Source organism: Podarcis vaucheri (genome assembly GCF_965113315.1).
Source record: "Podarcis vaucheri genome assembly, chromosome: 7".
NCBI classification, from domain to species: domain Eukaryota; kingdom Metazoa; phylum Chordata; class Lepidosauria; order Squamata; family Lacertidae; genus Podarcis; species Podarcis vaucheri.
In genome coordinates, this window is record NC_138765.1 from 39,347,674 (window position 1) to 39,365,965 (window position 18,292).

Below are 18,292 nucleotides of genomic sequence, written 5' to 3' on the forward strand. Positions count from 1 at the left end.
ATTGGTTTGTATCCCCTGGGGCTGATGGGACTTGTAGTCCAAAACACCCAGAGGGCAGCAGGTTGGTGAAGGCTGGCCTTGCATAACTAAGTCTGCATGACATCCCCACCTATATTGCCAACTGAAGACTATTCTCACCACCACCACCAGAACACATCCCCACCCTCTTTGTACTGGGGAACCAGAAAACGTGCCTTATATTTTGCTGTGTCTTAGCTGGTCTTGCTATAAAGGGTCACACCAATCTGCCTGACTGGGAGGGTCACAGTTTTATGACATTGGGGAAAACATGATTAGGTGTTTGAGATTGAGGATAGATGGGCAGGACCCGTCACCCCTTCCTGCCCTCCCAAACATGCATCACCCATCGTGGCTCCTGGCACAGAACAACACATTCACTCAGAGCAGCCGATAGAGACTCAACCTTTATTTCCTGCATCTGCACGGGTGAATTTATTTACTCCATTTCTTTCATTCTAAATGGGAAATGCTTGGGGGGGGGGTTAACCTTCCTTTTCTTGCTGGCTGCAGCAGTAGCTGCACGTTCTTCTTGCTGAACACTACAGCCCTCTTGCCCACACTACAAACAGGGCAGGGTGTGTGGGGTCTGCATTGCAGGGTCACAGCCAGGGTCTTACAGGTGACACAAGACTTCCTGTTTGTTTGCTGTCCTGAATGTAACCTCACCAATATTATTGGGGGTGGGGGAGTGGAAGGAGGTAACGCAGGCAGAAGGATGTCGAGGTCATTCTCTTGCAGGTCGGCCTCTGGGCTGTCTTGGTTCTTTACCCGACACAAGGTGGACCAGAATTGCGTCTTGAATGGAAGCAGGACAGGCAGTGCTGGTCCGAAGTCCAGGACTGCTGTGATTCCATGGAAGAGCTGCTTGAACGACTCCTGGAAGGGCAAGCAAGGCAGTTGGGTTGGAAGCCTGCAGGCACAGCTGGGCAAACTAGCGTAGGATTCCAGGGCATCAAAGAGCAGTAAGACATTTTCCTTCCCACCAGACGCTTGATGCTATCTTTGGGAAAGGAGCCTTGGGCATGGTGTGTAATGACTCCTAAGTGGTGGCCAGGTTTGCCTCTTTTTCTTACTGAGGCGCTGAGGAATTTGTAGCCCTGCAGATGTTGCTCAACTCCCATCAGCCTGGCCAGCAGTCAGGGATGATGGGAGATGTTGTCCCACAATATCTGGAAGGCCACACGACCTTTGCACCACTATCTTTCCCCAATTTTTCCAAGCTGCTTTGTAAGGAGTTATCTTAAAAGGTGGAGGTATGCATCTCATCCAGACAAGCCATCTAAGGCAGGGGCCATGTTGTGGGACTTCAAATCCCATCAGCTGCAGCCAGTGTGGTCAGGGATAATGGCAGTTGTAGTCCAACAAAAACTTGGAAGGCCGCCAATTCCCCATCTCTAGGCTGAGGCTTCTGTTCCTTTACAGCAGCTGCACCATAGGCACAACTCTAGCAATTGCCATATTTCTCATCATCACCACTCCATACCGGAATGAGCCAAATCACTTCAAAGAAGCAGGAGAGCTCCGCCATAAGAGACTGGCAGCTTCAGATGTGAGTGGATGCATCTAGTTTAATTTTTTGCAGCCAGTATTTCAATTTACTTGAAAAGCAGGGAAAACTGTAGGGGTGGGAGAGCTGTTGTACCCATTGTTTTGTTGTTTAATAAATAAAACAACTGCCTTTTCCCATAAAGGTGAACTCAAAGCAACAAGGACCTGGGAGACCAGGGTTCAAATCCTCGCTTGGCCACAAAGCCCACTGGGTGCCCTTGGGGCAGTCACTGCCTCTCAGCCTAACTTACCTCAGTTTCTCCCTTATATGTATACTTCAATGTCCCCTATAATGAGCTCCCTGGCTGAACTTAATTCCAAACACCACCTCTTTTTTTCCTGTTTTCTGTCTTCTGTGCTGTGAGACGTCTTCAGTCACTTCTATCAGTCTGGTTTCCTAAGCAGTTTTATGAAATGGCTCCATGGACTGCCTAGGCCTGCTGCAGATTTTTTCCTGGATCTGGGGGGTGGAGGGCAGGGAGTTTGGGGGCTGGACTAAACTGAATCAGAAAGTGCACAGTTACGGAAGTCTGTTGGTGCCACCCAGCGCCACTTCCCCATTCAGATTCCAGGCCAAGGGCTGAATGAGGGCCAACAAGCTGAAGGTGCATCTTAACAAGATGGAAAACTGGACCACCCGGTGGTCCCCTCAGACAGAGCAGTGGGTCCCAAAGTGGGAGGTTGTGGGGGTTGCTGGGATTACCTAGGAGGACCCTAAGAGGCAGGGGTGTGGTGGAGATGTACATTGATCATGGCATCAAGTTCATTAGTTTTGTCGACTTAAAACAATTTTAATTTGATTTTGAATATGCAAGTAATTGTAGGTTGTGCAAACTGCTATTCTGAACGAGGGTTTTCATAGGGTAGGGTTGGGGCACGGAGGGTGAGTTTATGGAGCCAAGGGGCAGGGCCACCCAAAAGTTGTGGGAGTCACTGAGATAGAGGATACCTTCAAACAGAGGGCTAGCATTCGTAAAGTGCAACACACAGCCACCCTAGGAAAAAATATTTTCTCCCTCTCTGAGATTCTCAGCCCCCTTTCCCAGCTCTAGAGTAGCCGCTTACTCAGGACAGATCTAGAACCAAGATTGAACCTGGGTAGAACCTTTAAACAGCAGACTGCCTGGGATGCTGGAAGGCTGCTTACCCCCCCCCCCAGGCTATGAATGAATGAATGAATGAATTGGCCTTTTCCAGCTGCTCCCTTGTAAGGAGTGAGGGAGCAAAGAGCTTCATTTAGGAAGGCTGAGAGAAGGGACAGGACCATAGCTGCTCCAATGCCTGCTGCCTCAAGGGTATGGGGTAGGGCAGTTCCCACCCAAGGGACTTCCCAGTTTCCCTGGAATTATGCCATCTGACTTGGTGGCCTGTTCTCAATCAGATTTATACATCTTTTTCTCCAAGGAGCTCAAGGGGGCATACATGGTTCTCTCCATTCAATCCCTCACTACAACCCTGTGAGGTGGGCAAGGCTGAGAAACGGTGACTGACCCCCCCCCCCCAAGGTCACCCAGTGAGCTTCATGACCGCATGGGGATTCAAACGCTGGTCTCCCAAGTCCTTGTCTGACACTCTTAACCATTGGATCACACTGGTATTTCAGCCTACAGAGATTTCCCCATGCCCCAGTTCCCTAACGGGCTGTGGCAGCTATCTTTGTTTCCCCCTTGCCCCAGTCTGCTCACCTCTGTGCTTCAGGCAGTTTGTTCCCCTTGGCGTCCCGGAGGTTCAGCTTCCTTAGGACGCGGATCAGCTTGCTGATCTGCCGCAGAGTCATTTCTGGGGCCTGGCACGCCAGCCGCTGCCGCTGGCTGATCAGGCAAGGCGGGTTGGCAAAGAGGGAGAAGTAGCTGTTTCGGCCCAGGAGCTGCACCGCTTGCTTGTTCCCATAGCAGGAGGCGTACTGAGGGTGCAAGGAGGGGAGAAAGGCAAAGAAGGTTAGCGCCAGTCAAGAGGCTGCCCCAGAGCAGGATCACCAAGTTGCGCATTTCATCGGATTAGGTAAGTCTAGCATATTAGGTGGTGGCTCTTTACTCCGTAAATATAAGGTGTATATGTTTTAGCCAGAATCTCTTTCCAGTCTTCTCTGCCGGCTCCTGTTGGTCAGCATCCTTTACTTTCAGTATTGCTGTACCATTTTAAGAACATCTTTAAAACATGCTGGACAAAGCCAATGACCCCTCAGGTCCAGCATCCTGATCTCACAGCGGCCAGCCAGATGCCTGTGGGAAATCTGCAAGAGCACAAGAGCTCTCTCCTACGTTTCCAGCAACTGGTATTCAAAAGCATTGCTGCCTGCAACTGTGCAGGCAGGGCAGGGCTATCACGGCCAGCAGTCAATAGCCTTCTTCTCCATGAATTCATCTAATAACCTTTTAAAGCCATCTAGGTTGGTGGCCATCACTGCCTCCTGGGGTAGTGAGGGCCATAGCTTAGCTATGCACTGCAAAAATCTTAACTCCACCTTGGTAAAAGAGATGCCTTCACACTGAGACACGTTCCCACAGATGCCCTTCTCTCCTAATATAAAACATGCTGGTGATCAGTTTAGCTGTGATTCTTATACTGCGGGGGTTTGGACTAGGTGAGCCTTGGGGTCCCTTCCAGCAGTTCAATCCCGGGATTCTATGTACTAGCTGAGTTCTTTGATCCTGTTGCACCTTAGCAACATTTTAGATTATAAGCACTAGCAGCACTTGGTGCAGATACCATTCTGGGGAGAAAGGTGGTCCACAAATGGAGTAAGTAAATCAATGGGCACAGCTGGATTGTTTCTTACCGGGACAAAGGTGGCCATATGTCTTCCGAAGTAGAAGAGGTGGTCCCAAGAGTTGTCTGTGAGGTTGATTAGCTGCTCAGCCCTTGAGAGTCCCGTCACTCGCCAGCTTTATAGGGATGCACCAGTGCTGTGCTGGAAACCAAAGGATACAGGCTGAGCTCTGCCTGCTGCCCACCCCCTTGCCCCGTTCCAGTGACCTCATCCCTGGTCAAGTTTCTCTAAGCAGTGCCTGTGCCTGCCTCTGCTGGCTCATCTTACCCAGAGGGCGGAGGCAGCCAAGAAAAGCAATCAATTAATTATTGGCCGCCATTGTGCTCTCACAAAGAGAGAGTTGGGCCTAGGAAGAGCGGCAGCAAGAAAGTAGGGCTTTTGCAAGTAAGTGATGTGAGTTGGGCTTACAGCATTTATACTGCTGAGCCAAAATGAAAACAAGACAAAACACTCTGAGGCTCAGAGATCAAACATAGATAGCCACATTGGTCCATTAGCACAAAGCAACAACAGCAACACAAGGGCACCAGTACTTGTCTTTGTTCAGCCATTAGTCCCCCAAAGCAGCTAACAAGATGCAGGAATTATAGAATCATAGAATCATAGAATCATAGAGTTGGAAGAGACCACAAGGGCCATCGAGTCCAACCCCCTGCCAAGCAGGAAACACCATCAGAGCACTCCTGACATATGGTTGTCAAGCCTCTGCTTAAAGACCTCCAAAGTAGGAGACTCCACCACACTCCTTGGCAGCAAATTCCACTGTCGAACAGCTCTTACTGTCAGGAAGTTCTTCCTAATGTTTAGGTGGAATCTTCTTTCTTGTAGTTTGGATCCATTGCTCCGTGTCCGCTTCTCTGGAGCAGTAGAAAACAACCTTTCTCCCTCCTCTATGTGACATCCTTTTATATATTTGAACATGGCTATCATATCACCCCTTAACCTCCTCTTCTCCAGGCTAAACATGCCCAGCTCCCTTAGCCGTTCCTCATAAGGCATCGTTTCCAGGCCTTTGACCATTTTGGTTGCCCTCTTCTGGACACGTTCCAGTTTGTCAATGTCCTTCTTGAATTGTGGTGCCCAGAACTGGACACAGTACTCCAGGTGTGGTCTGACCAGAGCAGAATACAGTGGCACTATTACTTCCCTTGATCTAGATGCTATACTCCTATTGATGCAGCCCAGAATTGCATTGGCTTTTTTAGCTGCCGCGTCACACTGTTGGCTCATGTCAAGTTTGTGGTCAACCAAGACTCCTAGATCCTTTTCACATGTACTGCTCTCAAGCCAGGTGTCACCCATCTTGTATTTGTGCCTCTCATTTTTTTTGCCCAAGTGCAATACTTTACATTTCTCCCTGTTAAAATTCATCTTGTTTGTTTTTGCCCAGTTCTCTAATCTGTCAAGGTCGTTTTGAAGTGTGATCCTGTCCTCTGGGGTGTTAGCCACCCCTCCCAGTTTGGTGTCATCTGCAAATTTGATCAGGATGCCCTTGAGTCCATCATCCAAGTCGTTGATAAAGATGTTGAATAAGACCGGGCCCAAGACAGAACCCTGTGGCACCCCACTAGTCACTCTTCTCCAGGATGAAGAGGAACCATTGATGAGCACCCTTTGGGTTCGGTCAGTCAGCCAGTTACAAATCCACTGAGTGGTAGCATAGTCAAGACCGCATTTTACCAGCTTCTTTACAAGAATATCATGGGGCACCTTGTCAAATGCTTTGCTGAAATCAAGGTAGGCTACATCCACTGCGTTCCCTTCATCTACCAGGCTTGTAATTCTGTCAAAAAACGAGATCAGGTTAGTCTGACATGACTTATTTTTCAGAAATCCATGCTGACTATTGGTGATCACAGCATTCCTTTCTAGGTGCTCACAGACTGTTTGCTTAATGATCTGCTCCAGAATCTTCCCTGCTATTGATGTCAGACTGACTGGGCGGTAATTATTTGGGTCCTCTCTTTCCCCCTTTTTGAAAATAGGGACAACATTTGCCCTCCTCCAGTCTGCCGGGACTTCGCCTGTTCTCCAGGAATTCTCAAAGATGACTGCCAGTGGTTCTGAGATCACATCTGCCAGTTCTTTTAATACTCTTGGATGCAGTTCATCTGGCCCTGGAGACTTGTTGCTTAAAAGCCAGCAGAAATGGATAATAAAAGCAGCAATAGCATAGGACTCCAAATAGTTGCTAAGGATGCTTCTAGATGGGTGCTTAATATGTAAATGGCTTATTGGTAATGGACAGACTGTGTTTCATACTCTCCCAAGTGTCCCTATTTTCCGGGCACATTCCCAGATTTACGAAAGCCATCCCGGCTTCTGATTTGATCCCGGAATGTCCCTATTTTCTCCACCAGCGCCACAGTGGCAGCTGCGAAGGGAACGCCCTGTTGTCTCTCCTTGGCCTCTCCTCCCTTTGGGCAGCTTGTAGCGGCTGCTGAAGAGCGGCTGAGGAGGAGGAGAGGCTTCTGCTGCCAAGGCCCAGCCTCGCATGATGCGCCAGCTCTGAGCGGCAGGCAGAGGGAAGCGGAGCAGAGTTCAAGGAGTCTTGATTTAAAAGAAACACAAAACCTTTGTGTGTCTGCATCTAATGTTGCCCCTTTCCAAAATTTGTTTATTGGTGTTTGTTTTTCTTTTTGTAAATCAACCAAAGAATAAAATAAAATCAGAATTAAGAGGCTTTTTCAGGACAATGGAGGGCTTGTGTGCTGTGTCCCGTTGGTGAAGTGGTGGCATTCATCCTTCCTCGCTAGGTGTGGGTTGACAAAAGAGTGGGGGCTTGAGGAGGGTCAGTTGGGGGCGGGGAGTGAGAAATGTCCCTGTTTTCATCTGAGGAATGTTGGAGGGTGTGGGATTTCCCTCAGAAAAGGATAAATCTGGATAAAATTGGTGTGTGGGGGGTGTGGGGAGAGAGATGGAAAAAAACATAGAGACTGGTGTTTTGATGCCTCTGACATTGTGTGAATGCAGCTTCTTTTATGAAGAAAAAAAGAGAGACTTGCATGCATGAGTAACACCCATTCCACCATAACTACCCATCTGGAAGCAACCTAAATAAGAATAACCCATGGCACCTTCACAAAAGCACCGAGCAAGATGGCTTACAGTTGCCTTAAGTGATGGCCACCACCTTGGATGCCTTTAAAATAGGGTTAGACAGATTCATGGAGGAGAAGGCTATTGAGGGCTACTAGCCACGATGGCCATGCTCTGCTTCCGCAGTTGAAGGCAGTAATGCTTCCAAATACCAGAGGAGGTGAGAGTGCTTTTGTGCTCATGGAGTTGCTGGGAGTTGCAGTCCAAACCTTCTGGAGGGCACCGTGTTGCAGAAAGCTGCTTCAGATAATAAATCTGTTGGACATTTCTAAGCACCGTAGAGTTCCTAACGTGCTCTTGAGAGAGCATCAGTATTTAAGAATAATGATAAATATGCTTCTCAGGGAAACCTTGCAGGTATTTTATATTCTGTGGCAATACAAAGCCAGCTGTGTCCACCAGCAGCTGTCAACATCATCCATAGCATGTCCCACCTCACACTGCAACTTGGGTGAAAAGGGCCTTGTCTTTGGCAATCGACTGGATACAGAAAGAGCTACCTTGCAAAGCATCCTTCTGTCTTGTTGTGCACTCAGGGTGGGGGCAGTATTTATTTATTTTTCAGAGGGACTGGCAACAGATACAGCTGAGGACAGAAAGTGTCAGTGGAGGGGCTTGTGACCGAGGAAGAAGAGCCCCAGGAAGGGACCTATGCCATTGTGTAGTTAATTGTGATACACATTCACTGTGCCAACAAATGCTATGGTGGCAGATTTCCTCCATCATCGGGATGTCAGGCAGAGTGGTGTGTCTGAAGGTGGAGCATCAGGTTATCAGTATCCAGGAAAAGAAATGCATGACCACAAAGAGAAGAGAGATTTATGTGCATGCATGCAGATGCACAGAGGTATATTTGAACGACATATGGCAAAACCTCAAGAGAAACAGAAATTCTGCCCCCCCAACCCCCCCCCATCAACTTCAGAATGAAAACAATATTAACGGACAAAAAGATGAAATCAAACAGAGAAATTTCTTCTGTCATTTTGAAGCCCATTTCACAAGAACTTTACAAGACAGGTGAGATGAGAATTTGTAAAGGAGGTGCATGACTTTTTATGGGAACTTTTATGGTGCCTTGAAGACTAGCAGGTTTTTCACCACAAACCTATACAGTGGTACCTCAGGTTACAGATGATTCAGGTTACAGACGCTTCAGGTTACAGACTCTGCTAACCCAGAAATATTACCTCAGGTTAAAAACTTTGCTTCAGGATGAGAACAGAAATTGCATGACGGTGGCGCAGCGGCAGCGGGAGGCCCCATTAGCTAAAGTGCTGCTTCAGGTTAAGAACAGTTTCAGGTTAAGAATGGACCTCCAGAACGAATTAAGTTCTTAACCTGAGGTACCACTGTGCCTGTTTCTGTTTTCTGTAAATCCTCTTGAATGCAGTGGGGTATATTCTCAGGTGAGTGGGTGTTAGGAGTGCAGCCTTATTGTGTGACATCTTCTACTGACTACAGCCCACTTGACTGGATGCATGGAGAGTGATTCTCCATAGGGAGGGGAGGCTCCTCATTGTGGGAGTCATAGCCATGGTAAAGGCTTGTAATATTGCAGGGTGCCTCCTGACCTCGGCTGACCAGCACTCTGAGCTTTACAATGTATTGGAATGCATGACCTCATATGGAGTTATGTCCCCCCCCCTCTGGGCTATGTAACCCTATATGGTTTGTGGGTGGGTTAAAGCCTTGACCGGATGTAGGTAACGTGAGACATTGGAATGCAGCCATGCGGCTGGAGAGGAACAAAAGAGAATAAACGGACTGGAGGAAGGGGAAGAAGTCTGAATTCAGCTGCCCTCCGTCCATGGAATATTGCTGCCTTTGTGTGTGTTTTTCTTTGCCTTGCACCCCAAAATGACGGCTGGTTTCCGTCAATTGGTTCCCACAAGTGGTGCCCCGTGTGAGGCAAACTTAAAAGTGTGAGGCAACTTAAAGAAAAGAGGCAAACTTGAAGCAAACAGTCTGAGGCAGACTAAGAGGATTTTAAAAGAAACTGTGAGAGGATTTTCGATCCAAGCAGTGGTTATCATCGGCTCACTACGTCCGGCAAGGATTGCAAGCGCTAATCATCTTAAAAAGATCCCGGTGAGTCCGATCCCTTCTCTTCTCTTCTCTTCTCTTATATTATATTGATTTTTGAAAAATGGGCAGCTCTTTGACTACTCCCCAACAGAACTTTTTAAAAGACTTAAAATTTCTCCTCTCCTCCAACAAATTGGAAGTTCCAGAGGGTGATTTGATACAGCTCATTCTGTGCATTGATGAACATTATCCCGGGTTCCCTTTGAATGGAACATGTGAATTGAAACTTTGGGACAAGATTGGTGAACATTTTCATGAGCTCCCTAACATCAGTGCTCGGATTTTAAATGCATGGTGCAAGGTTCATTACGCTATGGGTTCTTTATCACCAAAAAATATCTCCCTGGCTGCATTGCCAGCACAACCTCCAGCTTCTTTAATTCAGTCTGCTGTTCTGCCATCTGTCCCAATCCTTGCCCTGCCAGCAGCTCCAGAACCCAAGCCTCCGGATTACAGTTCCTCACCAGAGGACCCAATCCTGCAAAAATACCGTGGTTTGGCTGGAAATGACCCTGCTCTTTCAGCAGCAGAACCAGCTACCCCCTTTCAACGTGCAGCCCTTGCCTGTTCCTTATCTCAGGATACCATGGCATTCCCTGTTATTGTGCCCCCTGCTGGTGCTCCAGCAGGAACTCAAGCCCAGCACCAACCTTTTGACTTTAAAATCTTGAAAGAGCTCCAATTGTCAGTCAGGACAAATGGACTTCAAGCACCATTCACACAGGCGCTTTTGGAAGCCACATTAGCCCAGCTGTTGGTGCCAGATGACATCAAGCTTTTGGCACGTACAGTTTTACCTCCATCAGCTGGTGTATTATTTGCTCATGAATGGGAAATCGCCTGTCGTGGTTATGCTCCTGCCTTACTGCAACAAGCAAGAGGGAATAATCCTAATATTACCCTCGCAGATGTGATGGATGCTATGATGGGGCGTGGGCCCTTTGCTCAGGCTTCAGTACAAGCCACACTGCTGCAGATTTTATTGAGGGATACTGCTCTTGCTGCTCAACAAGCAATGAGAAAAATTCCAGAACCCACCAGTATCCAGTCGAGGTGGGGTTCAATCAGACAAGAACCTAGAGAATCATATTCTTCCTTTATGGACAGGCTGATTACAGCAGTGAGTCGCCAAATTGAAAATCCTGAAGCCAAACAAATTATTATCAAACAATTGGCCTATGAAAATGCTAATGAGGATTGTAAGGTTGCTTTAAGACCGATAATACACAATCCTGCCACAGACACAGCAGCCATGCTTCGCATTTGTCAGTCTGTTGGTACAGCTACTCATAAGGCCCATTTGCTGGCAGCAGCGCTAAATAAAAATCAGCCTGTAGCCATCGATAAAACTTGTTTCCAGTGTGGCAAACCAGGACACTTTAAGGCGCAATGTAGATCCACGCAACAGCCTAAGCGTCCTTCTACCAAATGTCCAATCTGCAGAAAAGGCTTTCATTGGGCCAATCAATGCAGATCGCTTCCTAAAAACCAACAGCAGGGTCAGCACACTGCCCAAAATCAGCAAGGACAACAGCAGGGAAACTGGCAGCAGGGCCCACCCCGGGCCCAGACAAATCAATAGGGGACCCCCCAGAGTCCAGGGAAACAGCACCACAACTTCGCCTGACTCAGGACGTGGAATTCCATTTGCCTTTCTGCCCTTTAAAGACTCATGTTCTCCCTGAAGCAGGGTTAGACAATCATGCCACTTGTCTTGTATTGCCTTTATTATCTGCACAAGCAACAGGAATTCATGCGGTACCGATGCTAACACACGGACCATATGTGAATTTCCCTGAGATCACGCTATATGCGGATCGTCCATGCAGAATACAATCAAATACTTCAGTGGCGAAGATTATTATTTTTCCCCCATCCGAACAACTGCCCCTAATTGCAGCAGCCATGAACATTACAGCCTCGCGCCCTTCTGTGTCTCTGACAGTGGGAGGTCGACGCATTGTGGGAGTTCTGGACACAGGGGCGGATGTAACAGTCGTGGCAAAATCTGCTTGGCCATCCAGTTGGCCCACCTGTCCAGCCTCACAAGTTATTGGTGTGGGAGGTGAATCACAGGCACGGCGCAGTCTCCACCCAATACTCATCCAAAGCGATAGCGGGGTGCAGATCACCCTCTATCCATTAATAATGGACATTCCAGTCTCCTTATGGGGGCGCGATATTTTGGCTATTGCAGACACCAAATTGGAGTCAAATTTATTCTAAGGGCCGCCCCTGCACTTCCACGCACTGCACTGCCGTTACGATGGATCACCTCTACCCCAGTATGGGTGGAACAATGGCCTCTACCAAAAGAAAAATTAGCAGCGGCGGCCCAGCTTATTTCTGAACAATTGACCCTTGGCCACATTGAGCCGTCCTCATCTCCTTGGAACTCCCCAATTTTCGTTATTAAGAAAAAATCAGGCAAATGGCGTCTTTTACAGGATATGCGGAGAATTAATCAACAGATACAGCCAATGGGAACTTTACAACCTGGCATGCCTAATCCAAATATGCTCCCACGAGAATATCAGTTGGCTGTACTTGATTTAAAGGACTGTTTTTTTTCTATCCCACTGGATCCAGCAGACAGGGAACGGTTTGCTTTTACATTGCCAGTATATAACAATTCTCAACCCACCCAGAGATATCAGTGGGTTGTTCTGCCTCAAGGCATGCGGAACTCCCCTACACTTTGTCAACATTTTGTGAGTGAAGCATTGAAACCTTTCCGCAGGCGCTACCCAGAGCTTTTGTGCTATCATTTCATGGATGACATTTTAATCGCTGCTAAGGAACTCCCGCCTGGCATTTTTCAAGAACTTTCTGCCACATTAGCGGAAGCGGGACTCTGTATAGCGCCGGAAAAAATTCAATTGACGTTGCCTGCCACCTACTTGGGACATAAAGTCTCTGCACAAGCAGCGCTGCCTATTGTTCCCCAACTGACTATCCCTTCAAACATGAAGCTTGTGCAATTACAACAACTTCTTGGGCATTTGAATTGGGCTCGCTCCTTCCTTGCATTACCTACTAGCACATTATCACCATTGTTTTCAGCGCTCGCAGGACACAAGGATCCAGCAGATGTAATCCAGGTCACTTCGGCAATGATCACTGCATTACAAACTGTTAATCAGCACCTGCGATCTGTTCTCGTGGACAGGATCACAGAGGCCTCTGCACACGAGCTGCACCTGGCCGTATTTGCTACACCATTGTTGCCAACAGGAATTTTATATGCTCAGACGGATAAGAAGAAGACTATCTGCATTATAGAATGGTTACATTTACCTCATACCCCTCCGAAGAACATTTATTCAGTAATTGAATCCACATCAGACATTGTTATCAAAGGACGTTCACGAGCAATAGCTTTGAGCGGTTTTGATGTTGCATCGATTTATTTGCCTTTTTCACAAACTGAACAGCAGCATTTATTGATCACAAATGCTGCCGTGCAAATTGCTTTGGCCGATTTTATAGGTGTCATCATTTTTAATCCTCCAAAGGATGACCGTTTGACATTTCTGGCACAGGTCACCTATGTTTTGGCTACCTCCTTGTCTCTCACACCTCTCCCCTCTGCACTAACCCTCTTCACGGATGGAACGAAAAGTAGGGGGGTGGTGACATGGGAGGAGGGAGGAAAATGGAAATGCTTATTTACCCCTCCGCAGTCCTCTGCCCAGCGAGCCGAGCTAGCGGCTGTGATTCTTGCCTTTCAATCCTTTCCTACTCAACCTTTCAATCTTATTGTGGATACTCAGTATGTATATCGCCTTTTTGCTATTTTACCAATATCTTATATAACTCCTTCCTTGGATTCTGACTTGTTTTCCTTGTTTCTTGCCCTGCAGGCCTTACTTCAGCACAGAGAGTTCCCTTATTATGTTGCTCATCTTCGCTCCCACACATCGCACCCAGGGTATTTAGCAGAGGGCAATGCAAGAGCAGATGCAGCACTGAAGAACATTTCTGCTTTTTCACTCTTTTCTGATCCTATACTATGTCATAACACCTTTCACCTTCCTGCGAAAGCATTGGCTAAGCATTTTTCTATTCCTTTGGCCCAAGCAAGGGATATAGTTTCCCAATGTGCTTCTTGTTCTAAATCTCAGCTGGCCATTCCTTTTGATGCTGTCAATCCTAGGGGCACGTCTGCATTGGCGTGTTGGCAGATGGATGTCACACACACACCTGTGTTGGCTCCACTCTCCAAGGTTCACCTCACGGTGGACACCCACTCTGGATTCATATGGGCTACGCCCATGAGGGGGGAAACAGCTCGGCATGTCATTCAGCACACTATCCGCTGTTTCTCAGTCATGGGTAAACCTGCGCGTATCAAAACTGATAATGGTCCAGCATATATTTCTAAAACATTTTCGGAATTTTGTATGTTGTGGAATGTGAAATTAACTCATGGCATACCCTTTAACTCCACAGGTCAAGCTATAGTGGAAAGAGCACACCTGACGTTTAAAACACTATTGCTTAAACAGCTTGGCGGCCGAAGCATACCAACAGCAGATATCCCTTCGGCTGTTCACCAAGTTCTTTTTGTACTTAACCATCTTTTATATCCACATAATAGGACCCATACTCCCGCGGAATTGCATTTTAGGAAGGAGGAGGCACTCCCCCGCCCCTTGGTGGTGTACCGACGCTTGCCTGATCCCGCATGGCATGGACCTGTTCCGCTGATCACGTGGGGACGAGGGTACGCGGCAGTGGACGTCGAGGACAAGCCTTTGTGGGTTCCAGCTCGATGCGTGCGGCCATGGCGAGTCCCTTCAACTGCGGAAGTGCCTTCCTAACCATTTGCCTTGCCATCTTTTGCTGCGCCATTATACAAGGAAGAGAAGCAGACGACACAATCCAGTTGCAGCCACCATATTTCACCTTATCGGCTGGCAAGCAGCTGTCACCTGAATCCTACTCTGGCTGGCAGTATCCACGGCTCAGCCACTCTCGAACTATAAGAACAGCATTGTTGAATAAGACTTTTAGGGGAGAAAATTATCATAAGATATGGAGGAATAATATTTTTGTACAAGATATGATTAAGTTTACCAGTTTATTGCATGCTTCTAAATGTTGGTTATGTATGCACATGCCGCCCTTTGCCAGTCATTCAGGCATAATGCTTCATGGCGTGCCTGTCAATGGATCTTTTCAATTTACTAATATTATATCCCCTAAGCAAACTTTTTGGCCTCCAGTACAATTGACCCTCCATGAGCCTGCCCCCATTTGTTTTCAAAATAAGGAGGGGAAAGAATCATGGGGCATATATCCAAACTGTCAATATACATTGAAATTCACTTACCTCATGAATGGGAGGAAAGCCTTTTTTTTTAGTTTAATGCAAGACTACCGGATCCGCTCTTTTCATGCCAACACATGATCTGAAACACAGCTGTCCTTCAAAATTCACGGTTCTCCAAATTTTGTGGTGCAGTTTGACCAGAAAAATGCATACATTGGTGAAAAAGAAATGCGAGAGCTTAAAACTGACTGATTCATTTATCCCTCAAGTGAAAACATACATAAATAGGTACAGGAAAAAAGGGGGTCAAATGTTAGCTGCCTGATTGATGAGACCATGCTATTCATATCCTTTTATTTCAGTGGCTCTGAGTATGACAGACATTGGGTGCAACCCTATATTTCCCTGCACCAAGAAAACTAGCAGGCCATGTGGGCAGCTAGATCCGAACCCCTCTCTGATTTCCCCTGTTCTTGTACCTGGTCCAGACAGAAGTGAAGCAGGCGCAGATGGCAACATTTTTGATGTGGCCTCAGACGATGGTGTTGCGCTGACAAAGCAGACACAAATTCTACCAGGCAGTTCTGTTTTCCCCTTCTGATCACCTACAGGATTTTGATGAAGAAATTAGGTTTCTCAACCTTTAAATTGCATAATGTTTTTGGGAAAGTCTACTGTACTGTACTGTACTACAATAAATAATCACTCCAGGGTGTATTGTTCAAGTTCTCATTTAAAGCTGTGGAGGCCAATTCTGGATCCACACGTCCTTCCACAGTGGGAGCATAGGTTACAAGGCAGGAGTTCATCACAGTGAGGGTTTGTCAAACTTGTCTTTTAGCTCTTAGCTTGTTTCTCCTTGTCACCCTAAGTTTGTGCTTCTTCAAAGTCCATGACACCACTGGTAAAGGCTGTTCTCCAGTAGGAGCGCTCACAGGCCAGTGTTTCCCAGTTGTCAATGTTTATACTACTTTTTTTTTAGATTTGCCTTGAGAGAGCTTTAAACCTCTTTTGTTGTCCACTGTTTTTGTTGTCTTAAATTGGGAATAGAGTAGTTGCTTTGTAAGACGATAATCAGGCATCCGCACAACATGACCAGTCCAACGAAGTTGATGTTGAAGAATCCTTGCTTCAACACTGGTGATCTTTTGCTTCTTCCAGTACACTGAACATTAGTTTGCCTGTCTTCCCAAGTGATGTGTAGAATTTTTCGGAGACACCGTTGATGGGGTTTTTCGAGAAGCTGGAGATGACATTTATAAGTGGTCCATGTTTCACAAGCCCACAGTGAAGTTGGTAGTACAATCGCTTTGTAAACAAGCATTTTGGTCTCCCCGCAAATGTCCTGGTCCTCAAACACTCTGCACTTCAATCAGGAGAAAGCTGCACTTGCAGAGCTCAGGCGATGCTGGATTTCGACATCGATGTCGGCCCTTGTGGAAAAATAACTGCCCAGGTAGGAAATGTGATTGACACTTTCCAACATTACACCATTAAGTTGGATTTGTGGTGCTGCAGAGGGGTTGTTTTGTGCACTTTGGTTTTTTGGATATCGAGTGATAGACCAAGCTTTCCATAAGCTTCTGCAAAAATATTTAGGATGGTATGGAAGTCATCCTTTAAGTGCACACACTACATTGCCATCAGCATGAAGCTCTAAGTATTCCCAGTACTTAAAAAAAATACAAATACAGCAAAACAAAGCATCAAACTGAAACACACCATAAAAGCAAACACAAAGGTCAGAGGAGTAAAATTTTCACACCTATTGCTGCTCCCAGTACATAATCACTGGTTGAAATGATTGTGCCTAAATGAGTCATACCCCTTAATTTCACTGGACAGGCATGACTAAATAAGAAACTCTTCAGCAGACACCAAAAAGAATACAGTGAAGGTGTCTGCCTGATATCAACACTCAGGGGTTCCAAAGTGTTGCCACACTAAATGATCAAGTTTACAGATGTGGTGCAGGTATTATGTGGTATCTGTAGTAGTGCTAGTTCTGCCAATCAAAGTGGTCAGGTGGGCATGTATGGGCTAAGGCGATCTCTTAGGTAGCATGGAATATAGCTCACAGACACAGTTTCCTATTCTCCCTCTCTGCTATTGCAGTACAGAGCACTGAAGTTCATTGTTTGCTCAGTGTGTGTGTGTGTGTGTGTATTGTTCAGGCAATTGTTGGGGGAAGGGAGCAAAAGGCAAGGGGGAGGCGGGGGGAGTATAAATGACTGGAAGTATAAATGACTACCAGACTCTGAAAAGCAGATACAGTATGGCTAGATCAAGTGCATCTATTTTGTTGAATTAATCAGAATTTGAATAAATGTGCAATTAATTGTTAGCGCTTTCAATCTTATTCTGTTTATCTTCCTTAGTGGGTCATGAAACCTGCCAGTCTGCAGAATGCTTTTTATAGTATGGCATGGCATAGCATGGACTAGGGACGAGTTTTTGGAGCCAAGAAGGCAGTGGCCTGAAAAGGCATTTATTATTTTTCTTATGCTACCCCTTGGATGGTGAAGTAACTTCTGTTCATGGCCTTCTTTTTTGTTAATCCTTTTTATGCCTGTAATAAAAGATGGCAGAGAACTCCCTCCCCATACCTTCTCTCCTTGTGAAGAAGGTGTTTGAGGCCACAGGACAGAGGCTTGCAACCTTTTTGAGTCCACGGTTCCCTTGACCAATTACATTCTTTCTGCAGCACCCCTGTGGGGCTCAGGAGCCCAGTTATGTCACCCCTTGCCTGCAGAGCTGGCAGCCTCTCACCGTTTTCCCAACACCCTCCTTTGTGGACTGTTCCCTCTGGGCAGCTGTTAGGATATTTCCGTTCCACCTTAAAAGGGAGCAGGCTTTGGGAGTCACAGAGTCTGCGCATGTCCTGTTCACAGGATGTTTATGTTTTTGCTGTTTCCTTTCATTTTCCCAGTTAGTCGGGTCGAAGACACTGACTCAGAACGGTCATGGTTTTCCTTTGTTCTGTTCTACGCTAAATAAAGTCTGTAAATATGCTAAATATGCTCTTCTGCGGTGCAAGCTTTTGGCTGTGTTTCTGCTGATAAACATTGTGCACAAGCCTGGAATTTGGCTAGGAATTTCCAGAGGCTTCGTGTCGCTAACTGCTGGATCTGCCTGTCTACGGGAGATCAATGGACGTCCGGCAGACGGCTTGGGGGCCATGATGGACTATATCTCCCTGGCAGTTTCCCAACAACAAGGTTTCGGGCCCAGATTCACAGCACCTACAGGAGAGTAAATGCTGCAACAGACTGCGTCAGAGAGGTATGTTGTGGGGAAAGCGAAAGAAAGGGACGCTTTTCTGTTTTACCTCGGCAAGGATCCTTTGATCTCCGGCAAGGCTTAATTGGCCTGGGAGCTGCGCCAAAGAGGCTTCGTGATTAATGGCTGCCAAGATAAGGAGTCTCTGAAGTTAAATAAAGGCTCACGGCTCAAGCAAAAAGCTGGAATGGAGTTTTTCCACGCTTTTGAAG

At 46.8% G+C, this 18,292-nt stretch overlaps 1 protein-coding gene across 1 annotated transcript; it reads right to left on the reverse strand.

The window, feature by feature from the left end:
- Positions 1–438: 438 nt before the first annotated feature.
- LOC309538201 (uncharacterized protein) lies at positions 439–15,475 on the reverse strand. Its single transcript, XM_082233537.1, has 4 exons — positions 15,281–15,475; positions 4,349–4,475; positions 3,255–3,472; positions 439–897 (listed from the first exon to the last, which is right to left on the reverse strand). The coding sequence occupies exons 2-4, from the start codon at positions 4,364–4,366 to the stop codon at positions 786–788; spliced, it is 348 nt and encodes a 115-aa protein (XP_082089663.1). The 5' UTR covers positions 4,367–4,475; positions 15,281–15,475; the 3' UTR covers positions 439–785.
- Positions 15,476–18,292: the final 2,817 nt, after the last annotated feature.